General features: G+C 53.5%; 1 protein-coding gene across 1 annotated transcript; it reads left to right on the top strand.

Annotated features, from left to right (window-relative positions):
- The first annotated feature begins 3,282 nt into the window (after positions 1-3,282).
- Positions 3,283-14,917, top strand: fgf7 (fibroblast growth factor 7). The gene is made up of 4 exons (XM_056413048.1): positions 3,283-3,517; positions 3,860-4,474; positions 14,237-14,343; positions 14,458-14,917. Exons 2-4 carry the CDS (start codon positions 4,189-4,191, stop codon positions 14,671-14,673), a joined length of 609 nt encoding a protein of 202 aa, XP_056269023.1. The 5' UTR covers positions 3,283-3,517; positions 3,860-4,188; the 3' UTR covers positions 14,674-14,917.
- Positions 14,918-15,361: the final 444 nt, after the last annotated feature.

The raw sequence follows: 15,361 nt of genomic DNA, 5'->3' as shown, positions 1-15,361 counted from the left end.
GCGCAAAAGTTTATGTCCAAAAGTGTGCTGCGGTCGTATGTTGTTAGTGCCGATGTGTTTGTGGCAAAGAAAATATTAAAAATAAACACAAAAACTAAAAGAGCGCACAATCTCCGCGGAGCTGCCGCGACGGCGACTGGACACAGCCGCGCCATCTCATAGATCTCGGGGCCCGGGTGCACAGACATCTTTATCTGTTCCTCGTGGAACATCTTGATCTCAAAGGAGTCCAATTGTGCAAGTTGCATGTTTATTCTTTTTCTTTTTACTTAAACTTTTCACAGTTTCCCTTTCTATGTACATAAATACAAGAATACGTATTCGTAGGTTTTTTCCACGAGCAATTAAGGCTCTGGGGAATTAGTGGACCCCCCTCCCACACACACCTTGTTGCCCCAGCCGTGAGCCGTGTCCTCTGTGGGGAGCCGGCAGGTGTTCCTGCAGCCCGAGGACCTCGGAGGTAAACCGGGGCTGAGGGGTGGTCTCTGGGCCGCCGGGCTTGGCGGGATCCCTGGGCCCAAATTGAAAGCAGACGGGTTTGGAGTTCATTCTTTGAGTTACTACTGTTCAGTTGTGATGTACAAGAGCATCTGAGCTGAGTGGAAGCACATTGTGGGCCCTGTGGGACTCCTCTCGACCGCATGCTCTCCTCCTCTGGCCAGCCGGTCTCATCTGACCCTCGTGACGTCTTCTCGATGAAGGACACGTGTCCTCGTGCAAAAGAGAGGCAGTTCAGGCTCCTGGGGTCACGAGCTTGAAATAATGTTTTGGAGCGATAGCATCTTCTCGGGATATACAACGCCGACCTGGAGATGGTTTATGACACCTCCTGAACTCCTGGTGAAGTGCCAACCAATAGGAAGCCTCACTCTGAATATCATGTTTACAGTGCTATCCTTTTGTTCAAAGCAACGTGAAGCCTGCCTGCCTGCCTGCCTGCCTGCCTGCCTGCCTGCCTGCCTGCCTGCCTGCCTGCCTGCCTGCCTGCCTGCCTGCCTGCCTGCCTGCCTGCCTGCCCGCCTGCCCGCCCGCTCGCCTGCCTGCCTGCCCGCTCGCTCGCCTGCCTGCCTGCCTGCCCGCCCGCCTGCCCGCCCGCCTGCCCGCCTGCCCGCCCGCCTGCCTGCCCGCCCGCCCGCCCGCCCGCCTGCCCGCCCGCCTGCCCGCCCTGCCTGCCCGCCCGCCTGCCCGCCCGCCCGCCTGCCTGCCTGCCCGCCCGCCCGCCCGCCCGCCCGCCTGCCCGCCCGCCCGCCCGCCCGCCTGCCTGCCTGCCTGCCTGCCCGCCTGCCTGCTCGCCCGCTCGCCTGCCTGCCTGCCCGCTCGCTCGCCTGCCTGCCTGCCTGCCTGCCTGCCTGCCTGCCTGCCCGCCCGCCTGACTGCCCGCCTGCCTGCCTGCCAGCCTGCCCGCCTGCCCGCCCGCCTGCCCGCCTGCCCGCCCGCCTGCCCGCCTGCCCGCCCGCCCGCCCGCCTGCCCGCCCGCCTGCCTGCCCGCCTGCCTGCCCGCCTGCCCGCCCGCCTGCCCGCCCGCCCGCCTGCCTGCCCGCCCGCCTGCCCGCCCGCCCGCCCGCCCGCCCGCCTGCCCGCCCGCCCGCCTGCCCGCCCGCCTGCCCGCCTGCCCGCCTGCCTGCCCGCCTGCCTGCTCGCCCGCTCGCCTGCCTGCCTGCCTGCCTGCCTGCCTGCCTGCCTGCCTGCCTGCCTGCCTGCCTGCCTGCCTGCCTGCCTGCCTGCCTGCCGTGGGAGGAGTCTCTGCAGTAATAGTGGAAACATCATAACTTCTAGTAACTCAGAGATACATAAAGATATTAAACATCTCCTGAGTGACGGTCGGCATGACAACGCTTTATGGAAACAAGGTGGAGAGCTTCAGCATCGTATTGAAATGAATACCCACATGATTAGAATGAGATGCTCATCTAATTATGACATCAGTGAAATGGTACAAAGGTGAAGGATTAGACATGAATCTCCGAGACTCCTCAACTTCACAAACAAGAAGTGATCTGATGCGCCGTGAGAGCAAAGGTCACAGAGGTCACACAGGTAAGAAGTGAGAGCACCAACACACGTGAAACAGTCTGAAGCCTCGTTGACGACCTCTGGGCTCCCTGTCCTCATCCTGTGCAGCCCCAAGTCCCCCGGGGGGGTCCTCAGCTCGGCCCTTCCCACCATGGAAGTGACATGAAGCCAAGAGTCAGTCCTCCAGAAGTCCCACTTGTCACCCAAAGGAGATGGCACTGCAACCCAAACCCCGCATGGTTTTGAGCGAGACCAGGTCCAGCTACGAAGAGCCCCAGCGTCCTGGTTCACTCTTCTGTTGAGGCCTCTTCAGAGGGGTCTTGGATTGCCTGGTCTGGCTTCTCTCCTGGAAGCAGTTTTCCTCGAGGGACCCGACCAGGAGCCCCTGACTCCACAGACCCTTCGCCATGAGAAGGGGTCAACTTATGGAGAGTTCTGGAAAATGCTTCTGAAGTGCAGCTCACCTGTGTGGGAACACATCTCTGATGCCAGACGACGTGTTTCCTGTGAAGCAGACGTACAGAACGTCTCATTGAGGACTTTGAATCCCCTCATCTGCTCTGATATCCTTCACCGGCCTGGAGGGAGATGTGACGGCTGTTTCCTGACGTCCAGAAGTGTCTCTGAGGTGATCGAAGGGACAGAGGACCAGAGTGACACCTAATGGATCAGGTCTTTATGGCCCCAGAGGGTTCGGGTCTGCAGCTCTGACCTCCACGGGGAGCGTGTCATTAGGGCCCAGATACACTTTTAAAGTCGTGAGTCCAGAGAAAGGTATGTAAGGCAATAAATTGTGACTTTAAATACAAACACGAAAAGTGCATGACCCCTGACACCGGGATGACGAGGCATGTTGTGTGTGTTTCTCCCCTTGGATGATACCTGCCACACATAACGTATTGCTTCCCACTGTTACACTCGTAAGACACCCAGAAGAACACGTAAGAGCTTCTTTGAAGTGGTTTTCTTACTCGAGTCAAAACGTCCTCACCAATGATTCCGTGCAGCTAAATAAAACCGCTAATTAATTATGACATTTGAAATGATAGCAGGAGAGATTCTTTGGAGCTTGGTCATCGGGCATCAAGCAACACTTCATGTGAGTCACCATCTCCATAACAAACACAGCACTAACCATTTAGCCACGGGGGAGTTCTTGGAAAAGGAAGAGAGGCTGTCGTAAGCTCCGCGAGGCTGACCGTGATGCACATGTTCCCAAAGTATTCAGGAGTGCATACCGAGGAGAGTCTGCTCACACAGCACAGCTCCCTCTCATGTCCGCTGGGCGAGTGGCAGCCAGACAGGCAGAGGGTGTTTCTCCACTGCACCGCCAGGGACAGCTGACTGGCTGGGATCTAATTGCTCTCCAGTGAGGTCAGCGGGAGGCATTTATCTCAGCCCAGTGCACAGCAGCAGTGGGAGATGCAGAGTCAGGGAGACCTCCGTGGGAACTGACGGCTTCAGATCGAGCCTCTCTCCGAAGACAGCACCACCCAGAGCGCATGTAAGTCTACGGCTTGTTCTTCTTCTACTTTTACAAGACAAGCAGCATTGTTCCTTATACAGAGGACCTTACAGACACACACTGGGGACGCATCGGGCAGTAGTTCATGACAGGGAGACAGACGCTTGGCAACATACACCGCGGAAATGATACGAAACACATTTGTATGAACACAGAAAAGCAGACATGTGTTGAAAGAGCTTTGAAAGGTGAGGAGCGCTCTCAACTCCTCCAACAGATCAGAGTGTTGAAGCTGCTTCAATAAACAGCCGTGAGCTCTACCTGTGACGAGATATTGTCCGAATGCATCAGCTACAATCAAAGCCGTCTTTTCTTCTCCAGACATCCGGCACAACATTTCCTGAAGTGGATTATGTCGTTGCTTGTGGGACTCTGGTCTCAAGAGGATGGAGCAGCCAACAGAGACCGTCACTGAGGACTAAAGAGAGACATCATCACAGGTCGTCAGACCGCTCTCCACCTTCAGCCAACCCACCCAGCTTCTCAAAGTCTCCTCCACAACCTCCCCTCACCAGGAATACCTGCTGCGAGAACAGGGCCGGAGGTCACCTCCCAGGTGGAACAGTTCGGGATCAGGGGTCGCTAAGGGCGAGCGCACGCATCTCACATTGAAGAATGTTGTTCATGGACCCCCACTGCATTGTATTATAATGCACACATGGATGCTGACATGGAACCTTCAAAACCTGTTCTCGGGACTGTACCTCCACGCCGTCTTCTTGTTCGGCAGTGTGTGCGTGGTCGACAGTGACTGCACTCCAGAGCAACTCGCCGCCATCATGAACTGCTCCAGACACGAGCGCCACACCAGGAACTACGACTACATGGAGGGAGGAGATGTGCGCATCCGACAGCTGTTCAGCCGCACGCAGTGGTTCCTCACCATCGATGACTTGGGCAACATCAACGGGACTCAAGACCCCACCAACTGCTACAGTAAGCACCACCATGTTGCCTCTGCACCGGTGAACGCCACTTATGTGCCGAAATATACATGAGTGAATGTGAACTACGTTGTGATTCATGGCATTGTGATGTTTCCAGTGAGTCAGTGAGCAGGCTCCCCGGTGAAGGCCTCCATGGTGAAGGCCTCCATGGTGAAGGCCTCCATGGTGAAGGCCTCCCCGGTGAAGGCCTCCCCGGTGAAGGCCTCCCCGGTGAAGGCCTCCATGGTGAAGGCCTCCATGGTGAAGGCCTCCCCGGTGAAGGCCTCCATGGTGAAGGCCTCCCCGGTGAAGGCCTCCATGGTGAAGGCCTCCATGGTGAAGGCCTCCATGGTGAAGGCCTCCCCGGTGAAGGCCTCCACGGTGAAGGCCTCCCCGGTGAAGGCCTCCCCGGTGAAGGCCTCCATGGTGAAGGCCTCCCCGGTGAAGGCCTCCCCGGTGAAGGCCTCCCCGGTGAAGGCCTCCATGGTGAAGGCCTCCCCGGTGAAGGCCTCCCCGGTGAAGGAATCCACGGTGAAGGTCTCCATGGTGAAGGCCTCCATGGTGAAGGCCTCCCCGGTGAAGGCCTCCCCGGTGAAGGCCTCCACGGTGAAGGCCTCCCCGGTGAAGGCCTCCACGGTGAAGGCCTCCCCGGTGAAGGCCTCCACGGTGAAGGCCTCCCCGGTGAAGGCCTCCACGGTGAAGGCCTCCCCGGTGAAGGCCTCCATGGTGAAGGCCTCCCTGGTGAAGGCCTCCCCGGTGAAGGCCTCCATGGTGAAGGCCTCCCCGGTGAAGGCCTCCCCGGTGAAGGCCTCCATGGTGAAGGCCTCCCCGGTGAAGGCCTCCCCGGTGAAGGCCTCCCCGGTGAAGGCCTCCACGGTGAAGGCCTCCCCGGTGAAGGCCTCCACGGTGAAGGCCTCCCCGGCGAAGGCCTCCCCGGCGAAGGCCTCCACGGCGAAGGCCTGCCCGGTGAATGCCTCCATGGTGAAGGCCTCCCCGGTGAAGGCCTCCCCGGTGAAGGCCTCCACGGTGAAGGCCTCCCCGGCGAAGGCCTCCCCGGCGAAGGCCTCCCCGGCGAAGGCCTCCCCGGCGAAGGCCTCCACGGTGAAGGCCTCCCCGGTGAAGGCCTCCACGGTGAAGGCCTCCCGGTGAAGCCTCCATGGTGAAGGCCTCCCCGGTGAATGCCTCCACGGTGAAGGCCTCCCCGGTGAAGGCCTCCCCGGTGAAGGCCTCCATGGTGAAGGCCTCCCCGGTGAAGGCCTCCATGGTGAAGGCCTCCCCGGTGAAGGCCTCCCCGGTGAAGGCCTCCATGGTGAAGGCCTCCCCGGTGAAGGCCTCCATGGTGAAGGCCTCCCCGGTGAAGGCCTCCACGGTGAAGGCCTCCATGGTGAAGGCCTCCCCGGTGAAGGCCTCCATGGTGAAGGCCTCCCCGGTGAAGGCCTCCCCGGTGAAGGCCTCCACGGTGAAGGCCTCCCCGGTGAAGGCCTCTCCGGTGAAGGCCTCCCCGGTGAAGGCCTCCACGGTGAAGGCCTCCCCGGTGAAGGCCTCTCCGGTGAAGGCCTCCCCGGTGAAGGCCTCCACGGTGAAGGCCTCCCCGGTGAAGGCCTCCATGGTGAAGGCCTCCCCGGTGAAGGCCTCCCCGGTGAAGGCCTCCACGGTGAAGGCCTCCCCGGTGAAGGCCTCCATGGTGAAGGCCTCCACGGTGAAGGCCTCCCCGGTGAAGGCCTCTCCGGTGAAGGCCTCCCCGGTGAAGGCCTCCATGGTGAAGGCCTCCCCGGTGAAGGCCTCCATGGTGAAGGCCTCCCCGGTGAAGGCCTCCATGGTGAAGGCCTCCCCGGTGAAGGCCTCCACGGTGAAGGCCTCCCCGGTGAAGGCCTCCCCGGTGAAGGCCTCCACGGTGAAGGCCTCCCCGGTGAAGGCCTCCACGGTGAAGGCCTCCACGGTGAAGGCCTCCCCGGTGAAGGCCTCCCCGGTGAAGGCCTCCATGGTGAAGGCCTCCACGGTGAAGGCCTCCCCGGTGAAGGCGTCCCCGGTGAAGGCGTCCCCGGTGAAGGCCTCCACGGTGAAGGCCTCCCCGGTGAAGGCCTCCCCGGTGAAGGCCTCCATGGTGAAGGCCTCCACGGTGAAGGCCTCCATGCTGAAGGCCTCCCCGGTGAAGGCCTCCACGGTGAAGGCCTCCCCGGTGAAGGCGTCCCCGGTGAAGGCCTCCATGGTGAAAGCCTCCATGGTGAAGGCCTCCCCGGTGAAGGCCTCCACGGTGAAGGCCTCCCCGGTGAAGGCCTCCATGGTGAAAGCCTCCATGGTGAAGGCCTCCCCGGTGAAGGCCTCCCCGGTGAAGGCCTCCACGGTGAAGGCGTCCCCGGTGAAGGCCTCCATGGTGAAAGCCTCCATGGTGAAGGCCTCCCCGGTGTAATCAAAGAGTTGGAGCCGCACCGTGAGGTCAAGGGAAGCAGGTTGGGGATCTGGCTCGTTACACCATAACACAGGCGGTGATGAAGTGAACGGAGACCTGGCCCCGACTCACATGTGTTCAGCCTGATTTAGAACCCGGACAAAGAATTGGCCTGAATATGAGGAATGGAATGTCTGATATTGACCTTCTGTTGGGACCTGTGGTTAGCAACAGGCACACCGAGGTGTTCGAGTGGCCGGAGCCAACGCTCAGCACCGGGCATCTCGGTTTGAAGTGTTACCGTGTCCTCCTGCCAGTGTGGCTGTGGCTGGAATGTTGGCTTGACGGGGAAATGCCGAAAGAAGATGGTTGAGCTGCCAACATGAGACAGAAAAGGACCCGCCCACATGCGGCTGGCAGTCGCACGCTAAAAGCACAAAGCGAGCTCCCCAATAAGCCCTGAAGAGACCTGCAGGCAGACGTCATGAACCAGTGAGTCACACTTTGTTGGCTGCAGAGAGGAAGAAGCCTGAAGTCTTGAAGCACGAGAGCTTTTCTTTCTTTTGTTTGACACAAGCAGAAGAAGAAGCTCCAGGGAGCTCATCGGGCAACACATGGCTTCCCATTTCAAGATGGTGTTGTCTCTTGGAAGCTTCTCTCACTGGAATGTGTTCCACTGATATTGCTTTAGAAAAGGTTTCTTAAGATACGAGTAAGCGTGTTTTGGGTATCACAACCGTCTCCGTGACAACCTTGTTCCTAATGTGTGAACAAATCATGGAAAGCAAACAAACGCATGTTGCATAAAAGATGTCCAGACAACAGTCCATGACTAACACAGGGTTGTGTTCCCACTGAAGTGGACGGCTTTGGCAGTGCTGAAACATTTTGTTTAGCAGAAATGTGATGTAATCATTGAAAGAAGTAAGTTGTGTTCAACAACAACAACAACAACAACCAGATAAACAACTTGTGGAGCCCAGCATGAGGACTGGAACACAGTGGAGTAGCTTCTAGTGAATACCGATGAGACCTCCGCCCGCTGTGACAAGACTGTGTCCACTACGCCATCAGACGAGAGGACATGGAGATGGTCCCATGCAGATACGGATCTGAAGACAAGAGGGGATGAAAGTTATTAAAAAACAACTTGCCAGACATCACTTGTCTAGAATGATCATCATTGAAGAAATAAGGTGCTGGAGGACTGTCTCCTCAATAATGTTCAGGCTGCTGTGAGGAACCCTGAACATTACTGAGGAGACAGTGCTGCCTCCAGCTGCTTGGAGAACACGTGAAGAGATAGAAACAGTGAGCACAACATCGTCACAGCCTCCAAACCTTGTGGATCGCGTTTCAGTAGCCGGGAGAACATCGTCCCCGTGTGTTTGTCTGTTGTCATAGCAACAGACCCAATCTGTGAATATCTTTCCACCTTTACCGAACCTTGTTTCGTCGTGTCTGACGTCTACAAGTTGGGTTAGGGTTAGGGTTAGGCTAACGCCACAAAAACATCAACGCTTCATCACCAGCAGACTGCTGCCACACACACCTGACGGGTCCTCCTGGAGAACCCTCGCCACAGACACATGTTTGTGACGGTCGAGCTTCAGCTGACTAACGGAAGAGATTTTATGAATGAAGTTTATGGTTAGGGTTCGGGGTTAGGGTTCGGGGGTAAGGGTTCGGGGTTAGGGTTCGGGCATCATGTGATCAGCCCAGTCTTTCAGAGTTATTCACTTTTTTCTCTGCCTGTTAAATGAAATAATTTCTGCAATATGTAAACGTTGACATGGACATGTATGATCAGGTGTGTGTTGGTGCATATTGTCATGCTAATCTTAGTTTTACTGGGGTTAGGGTTAGTTCAAGTCTTATGATTCCTTATAATTATACCTTCAAACACAACATGTTTCAATTAAGAATCAAAATAATGTCTCTGGGTATATTTTCCAAGAAGAGTATCCATATACACAAATAATGAGGAGTCACAAACTCTCCCTCAGACGAACTAACCCTAACCCTAACCCTTGAAGACTTTGTAGCATGCAAAACTCCTGGAGGAGGTCGTTCTAACCCAGCCTAACCCAACCTAACCCAACCCAACCTAACCCAACTCTAACCCAACCCAACCCAACCCAACCCTAACACAACCCAACCTAACCGAACACAACCCTAACACAACCTCGTCTAACCCAACCTAAGCCAACCCAACCCAACCTAACCCAACCCAACCTAACCTAACCCAACCTAAGCCAACCTAACCCAACCTAACCCAAGCCAACCAAACCCAACCCAACCCAACCTAACCTAACACTGTAGATCAGGACCATGTCTACATGTCCTCTCCTAGAGATCAGGACCATCTCTATCTGTCCTCTCCTGTAGATCATGACCATGTCTACATGTCCTCTCCTGTAGATCAGGACCATGTCTACATGTCCTCTCCTGTAGATCAGGACCATCTCTATATATCCTCTTCTGTAGATCAGGACCATGTCTACATGTCCTCTTCTGTAGATCAGGACCATGTCTACATGTCCTCTCCTGTAGATCAGGACCATCTCTATCTATTCTCTCCTGTAGATCAGGACCATGTCTATCTGTCCTCTCCTGTAGATCAGGACCATGTCTATCTGTCCTCTCCTGGAGATCAGGACCATGTCTACATGTCCTCTCCTGTAGATCAGGACCATGTCTATCTGTCCTCTCCTGTAGATCAGAACCATGTCTATCTGTCCTCTCCTGGAGATCAGGACCATGTCTACATGTCCTCTCCTGTAGATCAGGACCATGTCTATCTGTCCTCTCCTGTAGATCAGGACCATCTCTATCTATCCTCTCCTGTAGATCAGGACCATGTCTATCTATCCTCTCCTGTAGATCAGGACCATGTCTATCTGTCCTCTCCTGTAGATCAGGACCATGTCTACATGTCCTCTCCTGGAGATCAGGACCATGTCTATCTGTCCTCTCCTGTAGATCAGGACCATGTCTACATGTCCTCTCCTGTAGATCAGGACCATGTCTACATGTCCTCTCCTGTAGATCAGGACCATCTCTATCTGTCCTCTTCTGTAGATCAGGACCATGTCTACATGTCCTCTCCTGTAGATCAGGACCATCTCTATCTGTCCTCTCCTGTAGATCAGGACCATGTCTACATGTCCTCTCCTGTAGATCAGGACCATCTCTATCTATCCTCTCCTGTAGATCAGGACCATGTCTACATGTCCTCTCCTGTAGATCAGGACCATGTCTATCTGTCCTCTCCTGGAGATCAGGACCATGTCTACATGTCCTCTCCTGTAGATCAGGACCATGTCTACATGTCCTCTCCTGTAGATCAGGACCATCTCTATCTATCCTCTCCTGTAGATCAGGACCATGTCTACATGTCCTCTCCTGTAGATCAGGACCATGTCTATCTGTCCTCTCCTGGAGATCAGGACCATGTCTACATGTCCTCTCCTGTAGATCAGGACCATGTCTACATGTCCTCTCCTGTAGATCAGGACCATGTCTATCTATCCTCTCCTGGAGATCAGGACCATGTCTATCTGTCCTCTCCTGTAGATCAGGACCATGTCTACATGTCCTCTCCTGGAGATCAGGACCATGTCTATCTGTCCTCTCCTGGAGATCAGGACCATGTCTACATGTCCTCTCCTGGAGATCAGGACCATGTCTACATGTCCTCTCCTGTAGATCAGGACCATGTCTACATGTCCTCTCCTGGAGATCAGGACCATGTCTATCTGTCCTCTCCTGGAGATCAGGACCATGTCTACATGTCCTCTCCTGTAGATCAGGACCATGTCTACATGTCCTCTCCTGGAGATCAGGACCATGTCTACATGTCCTCTCCTGTAGATCAGGACCATGTCTACATGTCCTCTCCTGTAGATCAGGACCATGTCTACATGTCCTCTCCTGTAGATCAGGACCATGTCTATCTGTCCTCTCCTGTAGATCAGGACCATCTCTATCTATCCTCTCCTGTAGATCAGGACCATGTCTATCTATCCTCTCCTGTAGATCAGGACCATGTCTATCTGTCCTCTCCTGTAGATCAGGACCATGTCTACATGTCCTCTCCTGTAGATCAGGACCATGTCTATCTGTCCTCTCCTGTAGATCAGAACCATGTCTATCTGTCCTCTCCTGGAGATCAGGACCATGTCTACATGTCCTCTCCTGTAGATCAGGACCATATCTATCTGTCCTCTCCTGTAGATCAGGACCATCTCTATCTATCCTCTCCTGTAGATCAGGACCATGTCTATCTATCCTCTCCTGTAGATCAGGACCATGTCTATCTGTCCTCTCCTGTAGATCAGGACCATGTCTACATGTCCTCTTCTGGAGATCAGGACCATGTCTATCTGTCCTCTCCTGTAGATCAGGACCATGTCTACATGTCCTCTCCTGTAGATCAGGACCATGTCTACATGTCCTCTCCTGTAGATCAGGACCATCTCTCTGTCCTCTTCTGTAGATCAGGACCATGTCTACATGTCCTCTCCTGTAGATCAGGACCATCTCTATCTGTCCTCTCCTATAGATCAGGACCATGTCTACATGTCCTCTCCTGTAGATCAGGACCATCTCTATCTATCCTCTCCTGTAGATCAGGACTATGTCTACATGTCCTCTCCTGTAGATCAGGACCATGTCTATCTGTCCTCTCCTGGAGATCAGGACCATGTCTACATGTCCTCTCCTGTAGATCAGGACCATGTCTATCTATCCTCTCCTGTAGATCAGGACCATGTCTACATGTCCTCTCCTGTAGATCAGGACCATGTCTATCTGTCCTCTCCTGGAGATCAGGACCATGTCTACATGTCCTCTCCTGTAGATCAGGACCATGTCTACATGTCCTCTCCTGTAGATCAGGACCATGTCTATCTATCCTCTCCTGGAGATCAGGACCATGTCTATCTGTCCTCTCCTGTAGATCAGGACCATGTCTATCTGTCCTCTCCTGGAGATCAGGACCATGTCTACATGTCCTCTCCTGGAGATCAGGACCATGTCTACATGTCCTCTCCTGGAGATCAGGACCATGTCTACATGTCCTCTCCTGTAGATCAGGACCATGTCTACATGTCCTCTCCTGGAGATCAGGACCATGTCTATCTGTCCTCTCCTGGAGATCAGGACCATGTCTACATGTCCTCTCCTGTAGATCAGGACCATGTCTACATGTCCTCTCCTGGAGATCAGGACCATGTCTACATGTCCTCTCCTGTAGATCAGGACCATGTCTACATGTCCTCTCCTGTAGATCAGGACCATGTCTATCTGTCCTCTCCTGTAGATCAGGACCATCTCTATCTATCCTCTCCTGTAGATCAGGACCATGTCTATCTATCCTCTCCTGTAGATCAGGACCATGTCTATCTGTCCTCTCCTGTAGATCAGGACCATGTCTACATGTCCTCTCCTGTAGATCAGGACCATGTCTATCTGTCCTCTCCTGTAGATCAGAACCATGTCTATCTGTCCTCTCCTGGAGATCAGGACCATGTCTACATGTCCTCTCCTGTAGATCAGGACCATGTCTATCTGTCCTCTCCTGTAGATCAGGACCATCTCTATCTATCCTCTCCTGTAGATCAGGACCATGTCTATCTATCCTCTCCTGTAGATCAGGACCATGTCTATCTGTCCTCTCCTGTAGATCAGGACCATGTCTACATGTCCTCTCCTGGAGATCAGGACCATGTCTATCTGTCCTCTCCTGTAGATCAGGACCATGTCTACATGTCCTCTCCTGTAGATCAGGACCATGTCTACATGTCCTCTCCTGTAGATCAGGACCATCTCTCTGTCCTCTTCTGTAGATCAGGACCATGTCTACATGTCCTCTCCTGTAGATCAGGACCATCTCTATCTGTCCTCTCCTGTAGATCAGGACCATGTCTACATGTCCTCTCCTGTAGATCAGGACCATCTCTATCTATCCTCTCCTGTAGATCAGGACTATGTCTACATGTCCTCTCCTGTAGATCAGGACCATGTCTATCTGTCCTCTCCTGGAGATCAGGACCATGTCTACATGTCCTCTCCTGTAGATCAGGACCATCTCTATCTATCCTCTCCTGTAGATCAGGACCATGTCTACATGTCCTCTCCTGTAGATCAGGACCATGTCTATCTGTCCTCTCCTGGAGATCAGGACCATGTCTACATGTCCTCTCCTGTAGATCAGGACCATGTCTACATGTCCTCTCCTGTAGATCAGGACCATGTCTATCTATCCTCTCCTGGAGATCAGGACCATGTCTATCTGTCCTCTCCTGTAGATCAGGACCATGTCTACATGTCCTCTCCTGGAGATCAGGACCATGTCTATCTGTCCTCTCCTGGAGATCAGGACCATGTCTACATGTCCTCTCCTGGAGATCAGGGCCATGTCTACATGTCCTCTCCTGTAGATCAGGACCATGTCTACATGTCCTCTCCTGGAGATTAGGACCATGTCTATCTGTCCTCTCCTGGAGATCAGGACCATGTCTATCTGTCCTCTCCTGGAGATCAGGACCATGTCTACATGTCCTCTCCTGTAGATCAGGACCATGTCTACATGTCCTCTCCTGGAGATCAGGACCATGTCTACATGTCCTCTCCTGTAGATCAGGACCATGTCTACATGTCCTCTCCTGTAGATCAGGACCATGTCTACATGTCCTCTCCTGTAGATCAGGACCATGTCTATCTGTCCTCTCCTAGAGATCAGGACCATGTCTACATGTCCTCTCCTGGAGATCAGGACCATGTCTACATGTCCTCTCCTAGAGATCAGGACCATGTCTATCTGTCCTCTCCTGGAGATCAGGACCATGTCTACATGTCCTCTCCTGTAGATCAGGACCATGTCTATCTGTCCTCTCCTGTAGATCAGGACCATCTCTATCTATCCTCTCCTGTAGATCAGGACCATGTCTATCTATCCTCTCCTGGAGATCAGGACCATGTCTATCTGTCCTCTCCTGTAGATCAGGACCATGTCTACATGTCCTCTCCTGGAGCTCAGGACCATCTCTATCTATCCTCTCCTGTAGATCAGGACCATGTCTATCTGTCCTCTCCTAGAGATCAGGACCATCTCTATCTGTCCTCTCCTGGAGATCAGGACCATGTCTACATGTCCTCTCCTGGAGATCAGGACCATGTCTACATGTCCTCTCCTGTAGATCAGGACCATGTCTACATGTCCTCTCCTGGAGATCAGGACCATGTCTACATGTCCTCTCCTGGAGATCAGGACCATGTCTATCTGTCCTCTCCTGGAGATCAGGACCATGTCTACATGTCCTCTCCTGGAGATCAGGACCATGTCTATATGTCCTCTCCTAACATGTCCACCTCTGACAGGTATCCTGGAGATCAGGACCGTGTCTGAGGGCGGCGTTCTGGCCATCAAAGGTGTGAAGAGCCAGTTCTATATCTCGATGGCGAAGGCTGGACAGCTGCAAGGCAAGGTAGTATTAGTTCCCAGTGAGAAGTGGCGCTCTGTTCTCAGAACTCCAACCATCAGGAAGAGGAAGTGGCGATAAGGAATGTTTTGTATTCATGTGTCACGTTTGCCTCCACAGAGGATCTACAATGAAAACTGCAACTTCAAGGAGGTTTTCCTAGAAAACTATTTCAACGCGTACTCGTCTGCCAGGTGGACTAAAAATGGCAAAGAGATGTTCATAGCTCTGTCTCAGAAGGGCCGGCCAATGAGAGGGAAGAAGACCAGGAGGGAGCACATCGCTTCTCACTTCATCCCCATGAAGTGCAGGGAGGAGGACAGCCGGGTGGACTGATGAGTCACACATATCAGAAATGTTCCCATCACGCTGCACTCCTTCTGTAATGTGACATAACTTCAACTTTACATAACAAACAGCCACAGATATCAGATGGCTGCTTTCAACTAAACATCCTGACATGAGATGTGGAAACAAGGAAATCAACAACATGATGTGTTGTTCACCTTAAGGAGTGATGAACACATGTGTTGTTCACCTTAAGGAGTGATGAACACATGTGTTGTTCACTTTAAGGAGTGATGAACACATGATGTGTTGTTCACCTTAAGGAGTGATGAACACATGATGTGTTGTTCACCTTAAGGAGTGATGAACACATGATGTGTTGGTCACCTTAAGGAGTGATGAACACATGATATGTTGGTCACCTTAAGGAGTGATGAACACATGATGTGTTGTTCACCTTAAGGAGTGATGAACACATGATGTGTTGTTCACCTTAAGGAGTGATGAACACATGATGTGTTGTTCACCTTAAGGAGTGATGAACACATGTGTTGTTCACCTTAAAGAGTGATGAACACATGATGTGTTGTTCACTTTAAGGAGTGATGAACACATGATGTGTTGTTCACCTTAAGGAGTGATGAACACATGATGTGTTGTTCACTTTAAGGAGTGATGAACACATGATGTGTTGTTCACCTTAAGGAGTGATGAACACATGATGTGTTGTTCACTT

Source organism: Pseudoliparis swirei, chromosome 4, assembly GCF_029220125.1.
Source record: "Pseudoliparis swirei isolate HS2019 ecotype Mariana Trench chromosome 4, NWPU_hadal_v1, whole genome shotgun sequence".
Lineage (NCBI taxonomy): Eukaryota > Metazoa > Chordata > Actinopteri > Perciformes > Liparidae > Pseudoliparis > Pseudoliparis swirei.
The sequence above is the reverse complement of the archived record's forward strand: the minus strand, read 5'-3'. Positions and strand labels throughout refer to the sequence as shown.

Bases quoted from the DNA above. Each gene is read 5' to 3' on its own strand.
- fgf7 (XM_056413048.1), top strand. From the start codon at position 4,189: ATGCACACATGGATGCTGACATGGAACCTTCAAAACCTGTTCTCGGGA. The intron at 4,475-14,236 runs GTAAGCACCACC...CACCTCTGACAG, and splicing joins AGACCCCACCAACTGCTACA to GTATCCTGGAGATCAGGACC. The intron at 14,344-14,457 runs GTAGTATTAGTT...TTGCCTCCACAG, and splicing joins CTGGACAGCTGCAAGGCAAG to AGGATCTACAATGAAAACTG.